General features: G+C 35.1%; 1 protein-coding gene across 3 annotated transcripts in view; it reads right to left on the reverse strand.

Moving 5' to 3' along the window:
* LOC111142861 (zinc finger ZZ-type containing 3) overlaps positions 1-18,524 on the reverse strand; it is a 62,663-nt gene extending 44,139 nt beyond the window's left edge. For 2 of the 3 annotated variants that reach the window (XM_022496230.1, XM_022496229.1), the window contains exons 1-4: positions 18,390-18,524; positions 18,245-18,310; positions 16,685-16,838; positions 10,066-11,621 (exon numbers count right to left, since the gene is read on the reverse strand). In XM_022496230.1, coding sequence (XP_022351938.1) covers positions 10,066-11,570 — 1,505 coding nt within the window. In that variant the 5' untranslated portion in view covers positions 11,571-11,621; positions 16,685-16,838; positions 18,245-18,310; positions 18,390-18,524. The remainder of the gene's footprint in view (positions 1-10,065; positions 11,622-16,684; positions 16,839-18,244; positions 18,311-18,389) is intronic. The other variant, XM_022496231.1, reaches the window with a different exon arrangement.
* Between the last annotated feature and the right edge of the window lie 3,280 nt (positions 18,525-21,804).

The raw sequence follows: 21,804 nt of genomic DNA on the forward strand, positions 1-21,804 counted from the left end.
AAAAAGCTAAGTAATATCCTCCATTGAAAATCTTTAAGTAGGACAGACACATAGATAGGGACACACATTTTCTTTCAAGTCCTTCAAGTCAATAAAGTTAACCTAACTAAATTCTTACTCCATGGGGCGCCTGGGTGGCTCAGTGGGTTAAAGCCTCTGCCTTCGGCTCGGGTCATGATCCCAGGGTTCTGGGATCGAGCCACACGTCGGGCTCTCTGCTCTGCAGGGAGCCTGCTTCCTCCTCTCTCTCTGCCTGCCTCTCTGCCTACTTTGCGATCTCTGTCAAATAAATAAATAAAAAATCTTAAAAAAAATAAAATAAATAAAATAAATAAATTCTTACTCCATATTGCTTCCTAAAGTCTACTGGCAGAACTCTGGATTGTAAATATGTATCTGAAACTATACAAAACATTCCGGTCATACCCAACTTGTAAATTTGTTTTATAATACAATGACTTCCTCTCTTTGGGGTCTGGTATTAACAACTGAGCTTATATTTTTCATACAACCACATAAAAACATTTATCTCACCACCTGAAAATGTGTTCAGACAACCAAACTAATCATGAGACACACCCTTCTTTCCCGTCCCCCACCAACCCAATTATCTCTCCATAATTCCTAAGTTAACTATGTGAATGATTATGTAGCTTATTCAACTTTTTTTTTTAAGATTTTATTTATTTATTTGATAGGCAGAGATCACAAGTAGGCAGAGAGGCAGGCAGAGAGAGAGGGGAAAGCAGGCTCTCTGCTAAGTGGAGAACCCAATGCGGGGCTCGATACCAGGACCCTGGGATCATGACCTGAGCTGAAGGCAGAGGCTTTAACCCACTGAGCCACCCAGGCGCCCCTTATTCAACATTTCTTTTAAAACTTAAAATCTAGTTTTTAAGTAAAAAAAAAGGAAATCATTACCAGTACTAAATTTCATATATCCAGAGTATTAAAAATCAAACTAATGGCATAAAAAAAAATCTCTACTATGAAAAGCATACCAAATTTTCTCTAATATTTTCCAACCGGGATGAGGCTTGACATTTCTCCAATGATATATCAACCAACTAGAAAGATATAATTCCTTCAAAGACCTTAAGGTCTATTGTACATGTTGCTATGATAGAGCACACAAGGACCACTCCGTCAATCTTGGGAAGACTGGAAAGATTTCTCAGAGTATATGATGTCTAAATTTAAACATCCTTCTCCCTTTGCAGACAGAGAAAGTAAGATAGCCAGGGAGATAGATGTTAAGGGTAGGCTAGAGCAGGTGGTCAGGCATATGAGAAACCTCAAGTAAAAGAATGTAATAATCAAGGAACTAAAGGTTTAATCTGTTTATAATATAGAGAGGTAGAGAGTAAAAAAAGAATGTTTAAAAATCACACAACAGTTCATTTGAAAGAATAGATTTACAGTATAAGGTCCATTGAAGAAACAGTACACTAGCACCACAGAAAGCAATTAAGGAAGCATTTCTAGTAATCAAGAAGAGATGACAGTGACCTAAATTTTAAAAAGTGTAAATGAGGGGCACCTGGGTGGCTCCATCAGTTAGGCATCTGACTACTGATTTTAGCTCAGGTCTCGATCTCAGAGTTGTAGGTTCAGGCCCTGCACTGAGCTCCACACCGAGCATGGAGTCTACTTAAAAAAAAAAACAACAAAAAACAGTGGCACTGAGAATAAAGAAATAAAGCTGAATCAATAACACTGGTGGAAGAGGGAGTGTAGTGAAGAAGTAACTGAAGATAACTCCCTTTTTTCTAGATTTGGAAAGTGAAAGAAAGTACCAATTAAGTAAAAAGACAGTGTTAAATATTGGATGCACCTGAAACAAGCAATGGTTAAGTTCAATTTTAGACATGTTCCACCGAGTTTACTGTCGGGAAGGCAAACAGACATATCTTGTAAGCAGTCTGAAGCTCAACCATAATCTGACTGGAGATATATACATTTGGAAATCCATCAAGAGAGATAGTAATTTAAGCCACAGCAGTGTGTGAGAATATTAACAGAGAGTATAAGGAATAAGAAGGAAGTCAAGAACTAAAGCATGAGCAGTACCAAAACCAAGGGGAAGGGCAGAGAAAGACACACACACACACACACACACACACATACATATAGAGTTATATATTAATTTGAATTACATAAATGCCATTTTTTAATAGATAAGAAAACTAACAACCACAGAAATTAAAGACATTTACCCAGCATCATACTGCCAGCTAAAAATTATAATGGAAGGAGACTGGAATACTCCTCAAATCTAGTCTACTTCTGTAAATAATTTATAAGTAAAACTTTTATTATTTATTTATTTGACAGAGAGAAATCACAAGTAGGCAGAGAGGCAGGCAGAGAGAGAGGAGAAAGCAGGCTCCCCGCTGAACAGAAAGCCCGATGTGGGGCCTGAACCCAGGACCTGGGATCATGACCTGAGCCGAAGGCAGGGGCTTAACCCACTGAGCCACCCAGGCGCCCCTAAGTAAAACTTTTAATAGCATTTTAAAAATAAAACATTATCCAGTCATGATTGGGTCTTTTTTTTTTTTTTTTTTAGAAGATTTTATTTATTTATTTATTTAAAGAGAGCACAAGCAGAGGGGAGGAAGAGAAGGGCAGGGAGAACCAGACTCCCTGTTGAGCAGGGAACCTGAGTGGGACTCAATCCCAGGACTCTGGGATCATGACCTGAACCCAGGGCAGACACTTAGTAGACTGAGCCACCCAGGCACCCCACCATGACTGGTGTCTTAAAAAAACAGTACTTATAAAATATTACACCTGGCTCATTTAACTTCACTCCTCATATCCATATATATATATATATATATGTAAATGTTTATTAAGAAGATACTTTAGGTGTTGACTAGTGTTCAATGGCACTTTCTACCTTCATTGCCAATAAACTATTACATAACCCTTTCTCTCCAAATGAAAGTTTAAACATAATAAAATTCCATGCTTTTATATTCTGAGAACTGTTAGTTAAAACATTTAAAATTAAGAGGAAGGATTATTTAGGACAAGTGAAAAGAAGGAAACAACAACAACAACAAAAGTTGAATGAGTTCTCCAACTTAGCATAAATGGTAAAAATAGTATCAGTGAAAATAAATTTTTGCAAAACAGCTGACATTTACAAGAAACTGGATGAAACTGACAGGCATAAAAAGAACATATGCACCCTAGCTTTCTGAAATATAGTACATCATATCTGGCCCATTCAAAAAACTTGAAGGGTCTAAAAAAAATAACTAAAACCTAGCTACATTACTGTTTCATCTCTTATGGTTACCACTTTAAACCTAGTAAATTGTTTCACATCTTCTTGTGTGTCGCTTTCTCTTTTACTCATCCTCATGAACTGTATCTGAACCAGTAACCTAACTTTTACTTCTGCTCAAACCATAGAACACTCCACCAATACAACTAAAACAATGTCAAGTCTCTTTTACTCTCATTCTTCAATTCAAACTGGTATTATTCCAATTTCTCTGACTTCAGTTTCTTAGGAAACGAAATTGCTTCAACTAATTTTTAAGGTATAAGTAAAAACTAGCCCTCGTTGTCACAAGTGTCAACAAAAAATAATTTCCAAATGGCCAAACTTCAGACTGGGAGTGAGTATCATAAGAAGAAAACATACCTAGTGCATACCAAAATTAAATCATAAAGTTCCACTTTTAGTCTTGACAGAATTAACACTGAATATCCTTCTGTCATACACAACTAGACAACCAGGGAAAATACAGAAACAATTATTGTTAGACAACATGCAGTGCAGAACTCTGCTCTGCAGGAGAGAGCAAACAGATGAAATAAGGCACACTCTGATCACACTTTCTGCATGGAAGTACCATCAGTACTATGGAACAGGAAGCGGTATTGCTGAGCTTAGAGAGAGAGAGAGAAAACTGAGTTTGGGGAAGTGAGGCAGCTGGAACTTGTAGGACAAAGAGGAAGAAGCAAAAGTGAGGAAGAAGGAAACACCGAGTATCGGCACAGAGGTCCCCTTGTGTCTTCCACATACAAAGCTGCATGAGTAAAACATGAGATTCCACAGGATCAAGCAAAGAACAACTGTCAAGGAGTTGTACAGAGAAAAATTATCAGTGTTTTCATGAGGTTAGAGTCCTTCAGGTTTCAACTAGCCAGAGGAAAGACCTTTTTTTTTTTTTTTTTTTTTTAAGATTTTATTTATTTGACAGACAGAGATTACAAGTAGGCAGAGAGGCAGTCAGAGAGAGAGAGAGGAGAAAGCAGGCTCCCTGCTGAGCAGAGAGCCCGATATGGGGCTCGATCCCAGGTGCCCCAGTTAAGACCTTTTTAAATGAGACATCAGAAAGGCTATGCCAAACTAAGGCTAAACCAAACCTAGAATATAGGTTACTCTGTACTTCTCCCATCAGGGCAAAAGATAAAACTTACTAGAATCATGGTTATTATCAAGTAAATTAACTGCCTGTCAGAACAAATTTCAATACTTTTTAAAGAAATAGAAAACTCGGATCCTCAACATATTTCAAGCATCTACCATACAAATATTACTAGATATGTGAAAATTAAATCATAACACACTACAGAGAATTCTGCCAACTAAGAGCATCCTGAACAAACTGCCCAGTCTGTGCTCACCACTTCACAAATTTCTCTCTGTTAAAATCAGAGATTTAAGAGAAAAGCAGAAGCAGTTTTCCATGATAATGTAAAAGAAATAGCAATACACAGACCTCGATGAAGACAGAAGATACAGACCTCACTGAAGAAAGAAGCAGAAAAGTCACAGATCTCATTTATTACTAACACTATAGTATCTGATGACATGAGTCATCACAGAAACATATAAATGGTATAGTCTCTTACCAATATGTAAAAACAACATTTTTGAGCCTATAAAAAACCTACTAAAATCAAGTTCCTGTAACTAAAGGCTAAGCTTCAATTAGTCTCAAATAAATTATGATTTTTAAAATGGGTATTTATTGCCAAATATAAAAAAACAACTGTTGTTTCTCCATCCAGAATTTAGATACCTGGTAAGTTATGTAAGATACAGACTCTAAACCAGAAAGAAAGCAAACAAGAAAACACATAATTAAAACAAACATCTCTAATGCTTATATATGCATCCAGAGAGAAACTCCTCAGTGCATTGCTCAAGAATCATGAGACCTAATTCTAACAAGCTTGGTTATTCTGATTTCCAAGTTTAAAGAGAACTAAAAGCACTCAATTAGAAGGGAAGGCTGAGTTTATAAAGGAAGGTAGCATGACAGCACTAGCGACAATAAAATGAAAGATAACAAAACTGAAGAAAATTGTAAGAAGTCAAAGAACTTCCGGAAGAACACAGAAAAGAAACTAAGTTATAAGAACATAAAAAGCAGAGGAGTCCAAATCATTTAACATAAGCAAAAACACATAGATATTCTGGCAGTGATGGCAGAAAGTATTACTATATAACCTCTGTCAGCAAAAATGACCCTAAATGAAGAAAAAGTTAAATTATACTCAGGTACAAATACACTTGGATTACAACAAAGGATCACTTCTAGACACCATTCACATCATTTGAAATAAAAGATGCTGACATTCAAAGGAAAAAAACAAGAGTTCACTGCACTGATTATTTTGATTAGTTAATGGCATACTCCTCTTACAATCAAAAATTTTATACTAAGGACAGTTATTTCCCTCCTCTCATTAAACTTTGTGCAAACTAGTGGGGCCACTCTGGCTGTTATATTCCACGCCTTTTTCAATTAGTGGAGAGGATACACCATGCATGAGTTTTTCCTGGTAATCTCTGACTTTAATATACTCAAGTGCATTCCAAAACATCCCCCAAAGTATTTTTTGCAAATTATCCAAAATATCTATTTAACGTCAAGCTGTAGTCAAGTAATTTTATATCCCCAATTCGTACAGGGCAATTATTTTTCACAGACACACTAACAGAATGTCCTTTAAAACAACGAACATGAAAACATTTTATCCAATAAACAGAACAGGTTACTTACCTATAATGCTGATTCTGACAGATAAAACCAGATAATCATGATTACAATTACAGAGCTTAAACTTGGACTAAAGAATTTTGAAAACTGAGTACCCAGTATCTGCTCCCCCAGATAACCAGGAGAAATTCCCACCGTGAATTAGAATATGGGCGTTCTCTATCTACCAGTAGGTCATCAGAATTTCAATAAGTAACTTTAAAACCTTAATTATAAGTTAGGAAATGGGGACTGTATGATGCTATCTAGTCTACTTCTGAGTTGTAGCGCTGTGTCAAACAAGAAACTAGAGAAAATCACTCGGCACCTTATGAAGCACAGTACACATTACTTTGTCTAGGGCAGGATGACTCCTCTATTGTTTTCTAAGCAAAATCCACATCCGGTTCAGGAGCCTTCTGGCCCCTTGAAAGAAACTTAGACAAACAGTAAAAGCAGTCTCACAGGAAGTGAATCTAGGAGACATAATGAGGATTTTCTCTATGCAGCTTCTGAAACTGATGATCTCAAATGATTCACATAAGCATAGTATAAAAGGACATATCATAATCATTTAAAGTACATTAATGAGAACCAAGTTTAAAAACACAATTCCTATAAATATTCTTTAATATGGCTTGAAAATTTCTTACACAGAGACTACATGAGCAATACTCTTTTGATGAACAGCAATTAGCTTATTCTTATAATTTCATTATCTAGAAACTTGAAAATTGGTATAAACATTAATAATCTTATCAATGAGTTAATCTTCCGAAGACATCAAGAATCCAAAAACTCTTCACCTAACTTTTCATCCTCTGCCTATTTATGTAAAGTTATAAGATCTTTAAATGAAGCTATTCAAGGCCCTTCAAATAATTCACTTAAGTATTCTTGTACAATGAGAATTCAGAGAAAACTGACCAAATCACATTTTCTTTTGAATATTTATTTTCCAGTGATAGCCTTGTGAATTGGGGGAAAAAGCTCTGAACCTAAAATCTTCTTTGGCTATTTAGGCCAAAAAAGGAGTCACCAGATATTATCTATCACTTTAACAGAATTTTTCAACCTCGAAGACCAGAGTTTTTAGATAAAATATATTTCTTCTGATTCCCCACCCACTACTCTTTAAGAGATCACATCTAGTGAAATAATCCACACCTGGAATCCTGGAAGGAAAAAAAAAAAAAAGATAACCTTCAGTCTCACTTCCCTTGTTCCTAGTAGAGTTCTCCAAAAAATAAACAAATAAATAAATAAATATGTAAAAGCACACTGTGGGTTCATGGGAATAAAATGGACGGCATCTGGAGATAAAACAGGGTTAAGTATCCAGAATGCCCATAAATTCCTTTCTCTGGCCTATGGTCTAATTATCATGAATCAGGTCTAAGGCTAGGCTTCTATACACAATATCTTTTCAAAAATTCCCAAGTCATTAGATGACCCTATATGTAATACCCTTGTAAATAAGACAGATAAATTATAGGCTAAATGGTAGGATAGAAGGTTGCTGATTAATCAATGTTAATTTAGAGAAGAGTTACAATTAGAATGAGAACAGCCATGTTCTCCCAGCTCCAGATAAAAAGCTATGACATGCTCAGTGTTTTCTACTGGTAACGTATTTTTGAATCCGGCCATCCGGAAGTATTCATTCCCTACTGGTAAAGATATTTATGTATATAATCTGGGCAATGCCCAATTCCCAGTTTCAAAGGGAATTATCTGGAGAAATTTAATAGCATGAAGAGAATAAGAAAGAAAAAAAAATATCCTGATGGGGGTGTATGTGTATACTTGTGTGTGCAGGAGAATAATATTTATTCTACCCATTTATCTTTTGTTTTTCTTTACCCCAAGTGCATTTTCAAACTGAAAGAAATTAACTTTAGACTTCAAAGCACAGGACAGGTATCAGGATGGTATTTTTTACAATGACAATTTGGGTTAAAAAAAAAAAAAGCCAATATTATATCCAATCATCTCTTGGCTCTAAACAAAAAGCAAAGAAATAAGGACTCTACTGAAACGAGATTATATCTAACATGATCAAACATCCTCTCTCAATTTTCTTTAAATTATCTCTAACCTAGATGCTAATCAAGATGCTCTCACCCTCCATCTCACTCTTGCCAATACACTTCCATCAGAGGAAAAAAACTTAAAGTGAAGTGCCTAAAGGTGCTACCTTCAAAGGACTGGAGGAAGGCAAGAAAGCAAGAACAAGTGATTTCTTTTGCCCAAGGTCACCAAATGAGGCATTAAATCGAAAATGCTGTCCTAATAAAGCAACTACCATCCAAATCCCAAAGGACTGTTACCTGAGGAACCCATCAAACCATATTCTTGCAAAGGCTTAAGAATATGGAACGTCATTCTTTAAATGTTATAGCCACTATATTTAGACAATTGTTTTGTAGGTTTATCATCCTTAAGAATGATCATCAGGAGAGCTCGAACAAAAAACGTAAAACAATGAATTAATGGGAAAATATTTTCCATCAACATACCAGCTAGGCCTTAAGAGAGCATCTCTTTTGACAAAGTAACAATAAAAGGAAGAGAATAAAAATAACGACTACCATTTTATAAAAATGCACCCTTTTTGAGTTCTTGGTTTTTCTCTAACATATATTCTGCTTCTTTTGCCTGCAGATAAGCAACTCTGTTTTTAAAAACTAATGCTTAATAGTAATGGTAAGAACTCTATCTACCTGAAATTGGAAAAAACTTCACTTATTTATTGAGTTTCTATCTCAAATTGGATTTCAAATATTTCAAATACATAAAAATGCTAACCATTCTACAAAAATAAATGAATAAAATGCTTAGATAAAATGACCTCTCTACTAAACCAAATATTAAAATACCATTTATTTTTTTTTTAAAGGAAATTTTCAGAGAAGAAACATATGCTAAAAGGCCACCAAATTATCATATACAAATCTGATCTATAACGTATGGCAAAAAATTATTATGGTCCACAACTAGGATTTGATACTTTGTGATCTGAAACATACCAGAATCTGGCAACTGTCACAAGAACATTACAAAGTTTCCTTAAATCGGTGTTTTTACACAGCCTATAAAATCTGTGCTAGTAATTCAAAAGCTCACTTTGTAGGAATAAAGGTGATTAACTCATGTATGTCTTTTACTGTTGCTGATCACAGTATTCATGATAAACCCTGTTCACTGTTCATTAACGTCTATTCAAGATTACTCAGAGTTAGCTCCAATTCATTTGTGTTACTACCCAGAATACTTAAAGCAAATCTAAGTAAAACTGTGATAAATGTGGACACTCTATTTTAAAAAGTACCTTCATTACAAAGATTAAGAAATGACAGCACTTTAAAATAGCCTCCCCTTATAATTTAGAATCAGGAGAAAGTTGTCTCAAATGCTTTAAGTAAACTATAGAGCAGACTGTAACTCTTGCTAATGTGCTAATTACAATATACAATTACCCATCATAGTTTTAACAGTAATATCAATTTCTGCAAATCACGGAAGTCAAAGGTAATGCATAAAGTGCATTTTTTTAAATCAAAGTTTTAACGAGAAATTAGATAAGTAACTAAGATAAAATCATTATCTATATGATGTCTAAGCACTCGTTAATGGTTTTACACTGTCTGGAAGGCATAGACATTTCATAAAACTCTGCAACTATAAATTCAAAGTGTATTATGATACCTAAAGATGTTTCCATTTTACAAATTAACTGAAATGGTATTAAAGTTATTAATTAAAACGCCATCAACCACGTTTCCACATGTCTTTTCTAATTGAGATGTGTGAAATATCAAAACTAGAAAACCATATTGCCATTGAGAAGAGTAATAAAGCTGAGTTTTAAAGTCTTTCCTTTTTTTGGAGTTTTTTTTAAGAGTTGAGATAATCATTATGTTAAACCTAAAATTTCAGCTAAAGCATTAATCTTAGCTATAATAAAAATGGTATGAATAGACATTTATGAACAGATACTGAAAACGTGGGGAATAATAAACAAAGCAGAATTCATGGTTACCATATTTACACATACTCTTTGTTGTGTTTCAGTGCCACATGATCTGATTCAAAGTAATAAACATCAGGATCATCTTCTTCTTCTTCTGCATTGTGCGGATTGGCACTCTCTTTGGCAGATGGCAAATGTCCAATATTAAGTCTTGCCTCTGAGGGTGGCTTACTTAGTCCTTCACTCCCATAACTTTCAGAGTCACAAAATATTCCTCTTTCATTCTGAGAAATTTCATCAGGATTTGTGGGAGATTCACTTATGTTATCACTAACAGTTGCGTTTGTTTCATTGGGACTAAGATTATTCTCCTCAAATTGTCCATTTTCTCTGCAAGGAGAAGTGTTTTTAGTGGGACTACCTCTGGTAGGGGCCGCCCTTCGTGGTGAAGTTCTCAGAGTATATCGATGTTCTTGAGGTTCTGATAAAGACATCATTTGAGCTGAAACACAGTCTAGAACAGAAGATGATTCTGGTTCTCCAGAGACTGGCATATTCTCAAGACTTGTGTCCAGGGCGTTACTGGTGTTTTCATTACACTGCTCTTTTGAGGCACTGCTATCTCCCACCACATCTACTTCCTCCTCAGAATCCCTTAAGGATGACTGAATTTCAGAAAAGGGGCCTGTCGCTGGCTCAGTAGTCAGCTGATTAACATGTTCCACAGGCAGGCAGGCAGTTACTATTTTGTGGTCCTCCAACTTGACCTGCACTTCTGAATTTGTGCAAGGCACGTTATGGTCTATATAACTGTCCTCCTTCCTACTATCAAGGAACATTGAAGTGTGGGTATCCGAACCCCCATTTTCAGCTACTGACTTTTCCTGCAACACATATGAACCAGTGCTATTTTGTTTAGTGTTCCCATCAGGCTGACAGTCATCACAGTTTATAACAGCTGAATCACTGTCATCAACACCATTGACAGCCAAATAGCCTGTGATTTCTTCAACTACTGCAGAATTAAGTGGCCCTTCCTCACTGACATTCACCTTTTTAATTTCCCTTTTCTCACAATCATCCAGTATAAGACATCGACAAGCTCGTTTAGTCCCTTGAAAATCTGCATCATTGTCCACTACTGTATTCCTCTGTTCTACTGACTCCTTGTCTGATTTTATAGGTGAATCTTCTTCTGAACTGTTTGGTGCTTCAGATCTAAGACAACGCTTAATTCTTTTTAAAACTGGTGAAACAGGTTCTGTTTGCCTTCTCTCACAATTTTCTACAGCCTGCCTTTCTACGTTATCTTTTTCTGAAGAAGAAAGTCCTCTTTTCCTAGGGCTTACCCATGATTCTCGAGTACTTTGCTGTTTTAAATCAGTAGCTCTTCCATTATTATTTCCTTTCTGAATCTGCACAGGCTCTGGTCTCTTCTTTGGTGATCTTGATCGTACTTGAGAATGAGAAGAGATTTCTTCAGGGTGAGCAATGCTACGATTCCTTAAAGTTCTACCACAAAAAGATTCATCCAAGCCGTTTAACCCCACTGTTGATCTTGTAACACGAGTAGATCGGGAAGCAGCCATACTATGGCAAGTCCCTACAATACGGTCATCATGATCCACTCATTGGGAAACCTTCAAAAATGTAAACAAAATAATGAGAAAAAGGTAATAGTTAATATACCTAAAACAAAAGCATAAAGCTACTAACTTTTAAATCCAAGTATAGCCAATATTAATAAATAACATGATATACTTTTATAAATATTTCCAAAAATGATATTAATAATAGCTAACAATTATATGACACTTAATATGTTCGAGGAATTGTTCTATATGCTTACATACATTAACTCACTTAAGTCTCACAACAATTAAGAAAACTGCTATTACCATCCTTACTTTACAAATGAGGAGGGTGAAGTATCTGTATCTTTTAAGTAATCTGTCCAAAGCCACACATTTAAGTGGCAGGGCAGGGCTCTATAGACCATGCCCTTAACCTGCCTCAGACACACAGGCACAAAGGTCCCAGAAAAGACTTCCCTGAAAGACAGGATTTCATCTTGGTTATTAAAAGAATACCCTTGAATTTTTATAGCAGTTATCACAAAAACTATCCCAATCATTTCTTATGTTTTCTCAAAATATTCCTGGGAGATAAAGTGGTAGGCTCTGCTTTTCTTAATTCACTCTTACTAAAATGAGTTTTTGGCCAAATCCTTTAGTAACAAACTATGTGACATCCAAACAATTTCAGCTGCAGTAGAATTTTTGTCATCAAGCAGATGAATAGATATCACAATCCTAGCTTGCAACTGTTAAAGCAAAACAAAGCAAACCCAAATTATCCTAGTCTCTAGAAGTACAAGAAGTACAGCCATGAATCGGCAACTGAAAGGAAGTATTCTGAGGAGGATGGAAGAAAAAGGAAAAGCAGCCCCCAAAGCAAATATGACATCTAAGAAATCAGGACTACATATAAAACCCCATCTTCTCCTTTGAACCCCTGTATATATGTATATGCCACAGTTTTAACACATGTTGGGAGATGAACTGGTTTTCTCGTGTGGAGGTTTGGTGTTTCTAAGTTAGAAATGCAAGGGAAATTGAAAAATGCCCTGATTGATCGATCCATCTGGACAAACTCTGAGTGGTTATTATTTTCCAAAGGTTCTCCCATAAAGCAAAATAAAGGAACTATTAACATGTCCAGTATCCATTCTTCTCTTCCTCTTCTGTTTAGCTTCACAAGACAATTTGCCACTTCACTGCTTAACTTCCAAATGGGGTGCAGGATAGAGAAAGAGGCCAACAATGGCTGTTGGTAGTTTCATACTAGGTAGTTTCATAGTATCCCCCCACCCTCCAAATGCCATTCTACCCCTCCCCTGCAAACCAAATATAATCTCTCCTTTGCCTCAACTAGAGGTGTCTAACAGTAGAAAGGTTATGAAGAACTACAGAAGCCATAGCAACACACTGCCACACATACAGAAAAGGGAACTGTCTTCTTCTTTCTGCCTGCTGACAAATGAATTTAAACTTCCTAAAAAATACGTACGTTGATTTAGTGTTGTTTCAGAGTAAGGCATACTTTTCAATTTTAATTAACAATGTTTGAAAATCTTACAATACTCACAAACCAGCCCTGGGATTAGAGTATGATAATCTGTCCTAGAGAATTCCATAGCCATCTCATGAACAAGTACAGGATACCAATCAGAAGTATGAAATACATTTCACATAGTAAACTTTTACTATTTTGGGGTTCATTAGAGGCACGTGACTTGTAATTCTCTTTTGCTTAAATCTTGTCATGAAGATTGCAGTCCATTTTAAATCACAGGTAATAAATACTGAATGTCCCATAGATACCCACTTTTAATTACAAAAACTTTAAGCTAAATTTCAAATGGTAGTTTAAAAAAGCACAAACTAAAAATTACTAAAATCAGTTTATTTGTTTCAGATACCCATATCTGTAACTCTCAAAGTTGAAGATTACTGATTTTTAAATATTAATGACCTATGTAAATAGACAAAAGAAACATAATATTTAAGCTTTCCTTACAAAATCTAATGCAAATAGTTCATGCTAATTTAATTATATTCACAATTTATTATTCAAAACTGATTATGTTCATAATTTATGATTCAAAAATAATACTGGCAATAGTGATATTTTATAAACACACAAAAAATAATCTCTCTTTTTTTTTTTTTAAGATTTTATTTATTTATTTGACAGACAGAGATCACAGGTAGGCAGACAGGAAGGCAGAGAGAGAGGAAGGGAAGCAGGCTCCCCTGTTGAGCAGAGAGCCCAATGCTGGGCTCGATCCCAGGACCCTGGGATCATGACCTGAGCTGAAGGCAGAGGCTTTAACCCACTGAGCCACCCAGGCGCCCCTTAATCTTTACTTTTTAAAATGTGGTGCCAATTAAGGGTATTTAAACCTCAAAGGATTGCAGTAATAGGCACCCCCAGCCCTTCTTTCCTTTCCTACCAATCTAAATGAAAGCAAAATCTCTGCCTTGTCATTATTAATAAAATAAGCCTATTATTATTACTTAGTTACTTGTAAAGAACATATATATTATTATTACATAATATATATTATTATATGTATATAATACATAGTATGTATTATATACACATAATACATATAACACATATATACATATAATACTATTACATAGTATTATACACGTATACATAATATATGTAATTATAAAACTGTACCTACAATGAGGGCCTATTTCTTCACTATTCCAGTGATCAAAACACTGTAATATGAAAGATGAAACCTCTTTTTGTTTCTTCTGATCCCTAAAAAGCATTTTTATTCCATTCATCAACCATAGTAAAGTCCATTTTAGTTAAAGTTCTCAAATCCTGTGCTACTGAGCCATATACAAAGCAAACCTGTTTTATACAAGGACCGGCCCTTTTGGTACCTCGAACTCTCGCAAGTCAAAGTGTGGCCTGAAAAACCAGCATCATGGCATCCCTTGGAAGCTTGTTGAAAATGCAGAATATCAGGCCCTGCCCCAGACCTACCAATTAATCAGATTCCCAGGTGATTTATTTGCCTATCAGAATTTGAGAAGCACTGACTCAGACCACTACATCCAGACAGAATTCTTTTAAAATAATATAGTCATCAGGTTCAAACTAAATTAGACCTATTTATATCCTTTAATTCCTTATTTGATTCTAGTAATAAAATACATAAAGAAAGCCATGGTTACTCTGGCTTAAGTAGCACCAAAGAGAGGACTCACTCTCTTGCCTGACAATAACACTGCATGTCCTTAAGGTAATAAATCGGTAAAAAATTCTGAAAATTAAATGAAATTTAAACACCCTTCCCTCTGAGGTTGTTTTCTTCTGTTCTAACCTTTTTCTTCATCTTTTCTACTTTGAATAGGTACATATAAAGGCACACACTTTCTGTAGTTATCTAATAAATCGAGTGCAAATTTCAGTTACCAAAAAGGGACTAAAACGGTCTTGATTATCTCAACCAAGTCTCAATGTTGTTTTGCCATGCTTAGCTAAGTATTACAGACTAAAGTAGTCGTTCTCCTCGTTTTAGCTGCATAATACAGTTACTGAAGAAATTCAGTGAAGAGGTTTGGAGCACAAAATTATATTCCTACTAAAAATTCTAAGGGAACAAAAGGGAACTTATTTACAAACTAAGTATCTCAGAAAATACCCTTGCTAGTTAACTAAATAGGAGACACATGGTGTAAAGCTTAGCCAGCACCCAACTAGGACTAGAAATTCAATCACTCTAATTTCGGAATTAAGGGAAACTGTTAGTTAACATATTCATATGGCAAAATGCAATCTAGCAACTAAAACGAAGTTTTTCCTACATGTTATATACATCAACTAATGAATATGGCACTTCCTAAAACAGAAGAGAATATGACCAACCAATCACAAAAATTAAATAGAATCCCTTCCTTTCTTCTCCACCCTCGTAAGTTTTCCTCCTACTGGAGTGCACATCGACAGTCAACCAAATTTCAACCTGTCTATTCATATTAAGGTCCAAATCTTACCTATAATTCTAATATCTCACCCATGCTGTTGAACTATCCTCCCCCAAATCTGAATCTACCTTTACCTCAAATCTAACTGCAGGATTCTGAAACAGTATCACCTGTATTTCAGACCATAAATGTCCAGCCCCTGGGACTCCATCTGCAGAACTGCATCAATATGACCTAACAGGAATAAAACTAAAATGGTCCACCTAATAAAACACTACTCTAGCTATCACCTTTACCAATGAGAAAGAAATCTCAAAAAGATTTTTCAAAAATAATGCCTACAACCTTTTGCTCCACTATAATTACCAAAGTAGTATGATTTATTTTGGGAACTGAAAGACTGGCAATCATCCATTAACATCAACCTTCTAGCCGATATTTATTATCACAATATTTAGTTTTATTAATTGAACAATTTTTTGGAAACTGGTCATGATACCATATCAAACCAAAGCAAAAGGCAAAAAGAGCAAGAGCAACTGGAAAGTGTTACCAATATGATTCTTCTACCTAGAACATAAACATGAGTTGCTTAGTAACGGTTCAGACTATCCTTGTCATACAGTTCTTTTAAGACAAATTTCTTTAGTTGAGCAATTACCACTATCAGGTTAAAAGTAGGAGGGTGAAATGTAGGGACCCACCAATGCAATTCAAGTTAAAAGTTCTTAATATTTGTGTTTTGAAGCTGTGAATTCTATTATGTACTGCCTTATATAAAGGGATCTCTTCTTTCTTCCCCATTAAGAGAGACAGATACATGATAGATAGGTGACACAGACAGATACATAGAATGCTGAATGAATGCATACTTTAAAAGAAAATTGGGGAGAAGATGAAAGTCAAGGAATTTCATAATGCCCCGTTTATCAAAAATACCTACAGTGTCAAGGACAGGTATAATGCTCGAGAGATTCCAACATACTTAGTCACTTCATTCATATCCCTGTTGGGAAGAGTGGGAAAATATTTCATCCCTAACCCATTCCCTACAGCTCCACACTCCTATGAACTGCCAGACAGACTGCACAATATGCATGCAGAAGAAAGTATAGAAATATAGCAAGTTAACCCTCCCACAAAAAATATCAAACTACAGTTGTCTTCACTACTGCAACTAAATAACTTACCTGTACAACCAAAGATCTATCATTGTGGAAATATTATCTCTTTTCCTTATATCCTGAAGGAGTTGGAGCTACGATCTAGAATAGAGCTTAAGCATCAGGGTTTCAGACTCTCAGCTTCAGCCATGGAGAATACTAGAACCTCCTAAATTCCTTTCTTTAAAATAAAATAATAAAAAAAAAAATTAAAGAAACAAATTAACTTATGCTAACAGATTTACCTCTTCTATAAGAGGAAACAGCAGATAACAGAATATTTATAGTAACATCTCTGATACTTCTTAGTAACTCTGTAGCCTCAGAGATAACAAGAAACTAGAAAATGATGTTTAAAATCCAACAAAAACAAACCAAAAAGACCTTGAAATATACTGAATCCTCCCAACAACTCATTATTAGTTTGCATTAAAATGTGGCTCCATTCTTCTCTGGAGTCTATGGGCATTATCTTTTTGAAGTGACCCCAAGACTGCCTTTGATAAAAATTTCTCATACAGAATTTATAATCTCTTACTCTTATTCTAGAGGCCTTCCCAAACCTTGGCCTTCAAGTATTCAAAACTGGGGACTGAACAACAAAAATAAATTATGCAAACCAAAGAATCAACTAAGTCTTCAAATATCTATACGATAACCCTGATGATTACTAAAGTGCTTTAAGACTCTATAATGAAGAAAATTTTCTACTATTTTTGTATATGGATTTTCAACTGGGACAAAAACAATACGGATTTTGTTGGCCAGATATTTTAATTAATCTAAGTGTACTCCATTTCTTGGACAGTCTTGTTAACTAAGAGTTTTACTTTATGATAATGTATATATGATATCCTTTACAGAGAATCTGGCTAAATGGTTAAGTGCCCATTTGGAAACAAGAAGGAATACCAGGAAAAAGACTAGTAATGTTTATGATGCAGACAATCACTTTATTATATTCTAAAAGTAGATATTCTAAAAGATTTCCACAGTGAAGGATTACAATTTTAAAACTGATGCAGTTAACAAACATTGTGAACTAGTTACTGCCTAGTAAAAATAAACAATTTTAGTCAGCTAGATCAGTAATAATATCTAATATCAAGAGATGCAATCTCTCACAAATATGGCCTATAAATTCTTGAAAAACACAAGGTAGGAAAATTGTCTAAATAAAATAATTTAATACTATATTAAGAAATATTCTAAACTAATATAAGGAGGGTGCACAGTGAAAACATGATCCTATAAAAAGTACCTCTGACTTGAAAATTCACTCATCTTACAACAAAGATTCCAACTGCCAACTCCTTAATACCCAACCTCAAAAGCCTTTCACAAACAGGGCAAAATATTACCTTCTATAGTGTGTGGTGGGGGTGGCAAACATCAGGGGCAGAGGATCCAAAATTTAAGATGTGTCTCTGAGTACACATGGACATGCCCTTTCTAGCACTTTATTCCATTTCCAGTCGGCCACCTCCTACCCACTGTGGATTGGGTTTACTAAAGGAACCTCACTCATTATGATATTTACCAAACAAGAGTATCTGCAACTGTCATTTTCACAAAACTGATACTTACAGCTGAGTTCTACCAGTATTAAGATAGACAGGATCACCCAGATGTGTTTCTTATAAGCCTGATGCACTGAAAAAGAAACTTTAGTCAATTACTTCTACTAACTAAAGCCCATTTGGCCTTAATTAAGATTACATTTTTTTCTTACCTTTTTAAAAGTGTTTTTCGCCTAGTATTTGATCCCCAAGCGTCTGTATTTATCTGTCATCACTGTTACTGTCCATGTTACATTGAGACTTCAGGTATTAATTATTTATATGGTTGTACTAGCACAACTTGATATCTGTGAAGGGAAACCACAATATAGTCACTATGGATGTGTTACTCTTTACAGATATGTGGACAAAAGTGGTATTTCTAAATACTTAGATAACACACTGCATTCTCTACTAAGCTGCATAAATAATTCCTTATATTAGGCTACAAAATCTGTGCTATCTTCAACAGACTAAGATGATTTGTTAATACTCTTACAAATGCTTCTCAGAGTACCCACATAAAATGTTTCAAGATTTAATTCTAAATTAAAATTCTTACAAATTTGAGAGCTCCATAGATTCCTTCTCTGACTCCCAATGTAGACAGAGCTCATTTTCCAGATGCCTGTAACTGCTCAGGCATTAATAGAAAAGTTTTTGTGTGTGTGTGCTTTACAATAGTATTAGGGAATAAATCTATAATGGTTATAAATGCAGTAAAAAAGATCATGACTTTTTCTTAAATGTGACTTTAAAACATTCCACGTTTTTAAAGTAATGATTTTGTCTTATTTAGATTATCCCTCTATGAATCATTTGTGAACATTATTTTGGCAGTAAAAAGAAGATAAATGTGATGAAATAAATCAAGATGAAGCTATCCAAATGTTCCCTAAAAGTAAAGCTTCTTAAAAACATAACATGGTTACAGATCACAACTCTGAGAAACACAACAATGTGCCCATAATCATGACCAAAAGCATTATATAAAACTTTATGTCATTTCAACCAGTTTATTAGTAGAAAAGTGAGCTACTAAAAAACTCATTCATATGTATCACAGAAACATAAGAATGGCATTCTAAAATGATTTACCATTGTGTGCCATTCTAAATTCCTATATAATAAAAAGAAAACGCATAGAAATGCAGATAGCTGGAGTGCCCTTGGGTGGTTCATTTGGTCAGATGTCCAACTCTTGATTTTGGCTCACGTCATGATCTCAGGGTCTTGAGATCAAGTCCCAAGTTGGGCTTCATGCTGGGCGTGACACCTGTTTGAGATTCTCTTTCTCCCTCTCCCTCTGCCCCTCCCTACTTGTGTGGGCATGTGAGCACATTCTCTGTCTCTCAAAAATGGAAGGAAGGAAGGAAGGAAGGAAGGAAGGAGATAGATAGCCTTACACCTGTTTGTGAATAAAATTTTGATACTGGAGTTGTCAACCTGCCAGATCTTACCAGCAAAAAGTTTCATTATACCAGAGTAGAAACTAATATAATGTTTTATCAATTATGTTTCAATTAAAAAAAAAAAAACAAGCAAGAGAACAAGACAATAGAATAGTGTTTAAGAAATACTGATATCTATCACCAAGTACTTAAAACAAGTCTATTCATTTGTTTACAAATGTTAAACAATGCCATAAAAAATTAACACTATTAATGTAAACACTAAAATCTTAAGTATTCCTAAGCTTAAAAGTTGCTATAAATTCTTTTGTAACAAGCAAATTAAACTAGCCAAAATTCTTATATTCCTTATACTGCATTCTTTGTTTCCTTCACTATACATTTCAAATGGGGCAGATAAACTAGTTCAATTTGTGACAACTACAGCAATTTTCTTTTTCAATTATTTAACTATAGTAACTTTCAGAAATTTAAAAACTTAGCTATTTTGTAATAGAAAACAAACTATTTAAATCCTATTTCTAAGGCCTTCGTATTTATTCCTTGCTACAGAACTTCGCTTGTTTCCACATACTAATAAAATCAACAGACTATTCAAGAATTCCAAAGGCAAATCCAAAACCAATCTTGACTGAAAAGAATTTACTTTTCCTACTATTTGCAGTCTAACACTGGTGCTACTGTGCTAAATAGATTACAAGATCTAAGATTCATGGCACATATGAAATCACTTCAAAAGACTACAGAAAATCCCACTAGAAAATATTACCAGTTCTACTGATAAAACAAAGTTATAAGCTACACAACAAAGTAAAACTGTGACATCTAAGCTAAATGCAACCTAAATTATAAGACACCAAAATTTTTTTTTAGTTTTACAGAACCTTGGAAAACATTCAAAACAAAAGTTATATATAGATTCATATTAGTACCCAATTCTTCAGTTGTTAAAATGAAAATACTGAATTGTGCACTATACCCTGGTCTTTAAATAACTTTAAAAGAAACAGACAAGGACATTCAAAGGCGATTGTAAAAAGCATTAAGATAACAATGGTCAGGGACAGAAACACCTTTGCTAGACAATTAAACTTACATTTGCTATAGAGGACTAAACTGAATATTTGGTGCAAAGTATAACCAAAAAAGAGCACACTTTCCTGGCTCCCTAAGTTGTTTGGAACCATGGTTTCAGTGTGTCTTGGACGCCTTCAAAAGACTTTAGAGATGAGCCTGTATCTCACAGTCAACACAAATGTAGCAGAAGCATCAGGTTTGATAGAAGGAGAAAGAAACAGGATTCCCTATCATCAAAATTAACTAACAACTATCTGACCATGAGTAAGCCACTTGGCTCTTCTGTGCTTCATTTCCTCATCTATAAAACAGGAGTACTTCTCAGGGTTACTCTGAAGTTCAGAAGAGATTATGTCTGTGAAGTACTTTAGCTTAGTGGTTTTCAAACACTAGTGTGCCTAAGGAATTCCTGCACCCTACCACCCCAGAAATTCACATTCAGTAGAGTTCTGGATATGCATGCATAAATCTGTATCTTTAGTTAAGTACTTCAGGTCATTGCAAAGTAGGGGTTGTAGGGGCTCCCCAAGGATACGGATCATACTTTGAAAAAAGTTACATTAGTTTCTTCTGAAGCATTAGTGTTCATAAGCATTACCCTAGGTACCTGTTTAAAATGCAAATTTCCAGGGATGCCTGGCCAGTTCAGTCAATGGAGCAAGCGACTCTTGATCTCAGAGTTGTGGGTTCAAGCCCCACGTTAGTGGCTGAGACTATTTAAAAATAAAACTTTTAGGGGCACTTGGGTGACTCAGTTAACAGTCGGACTCTTGATTTTAAGCTCAGGTTACGATCTGAGAGTTGTGGGGTTGAGCCCTATGCCAAGTTCTGCACTCAGCAGGGAGTCTGCTTGAGATTCTCTCTCCCTCTCCTTTGCCCCTTTCCACCATGCCCGAGTGTGTTCTAAAACAAATAAATAAATCTTTTAAAAAAAATAAAATAAAATAAACTGGAAATTTCTAAGCCTCATCCTTAGAAATTCAGATTCAATAAACTTGGGGTAGGGCACAGAATCTTCATTTTATCAAACACCACAGGTGACTCAGATGCAAATAGCTCATGATCCATCCTTTTAGAAACCCTATACTAGATACTTCCC

This window comes from Enhydra lutris, unplaced genomic scaffold, assembly GCF_002288905.1.
Source record: "Enhydra lutris kenyoni isolate GAN:26980312 unplaced genomic scaffold, ASM228890v2 scaffoldscaffold9, whole genome shotgun sequence".
NCBI lineage: Eukaryota > Metazoa > Chordata > Mammalia > Carnivora > Mustelidae > Enhydra > Enhydra lutris.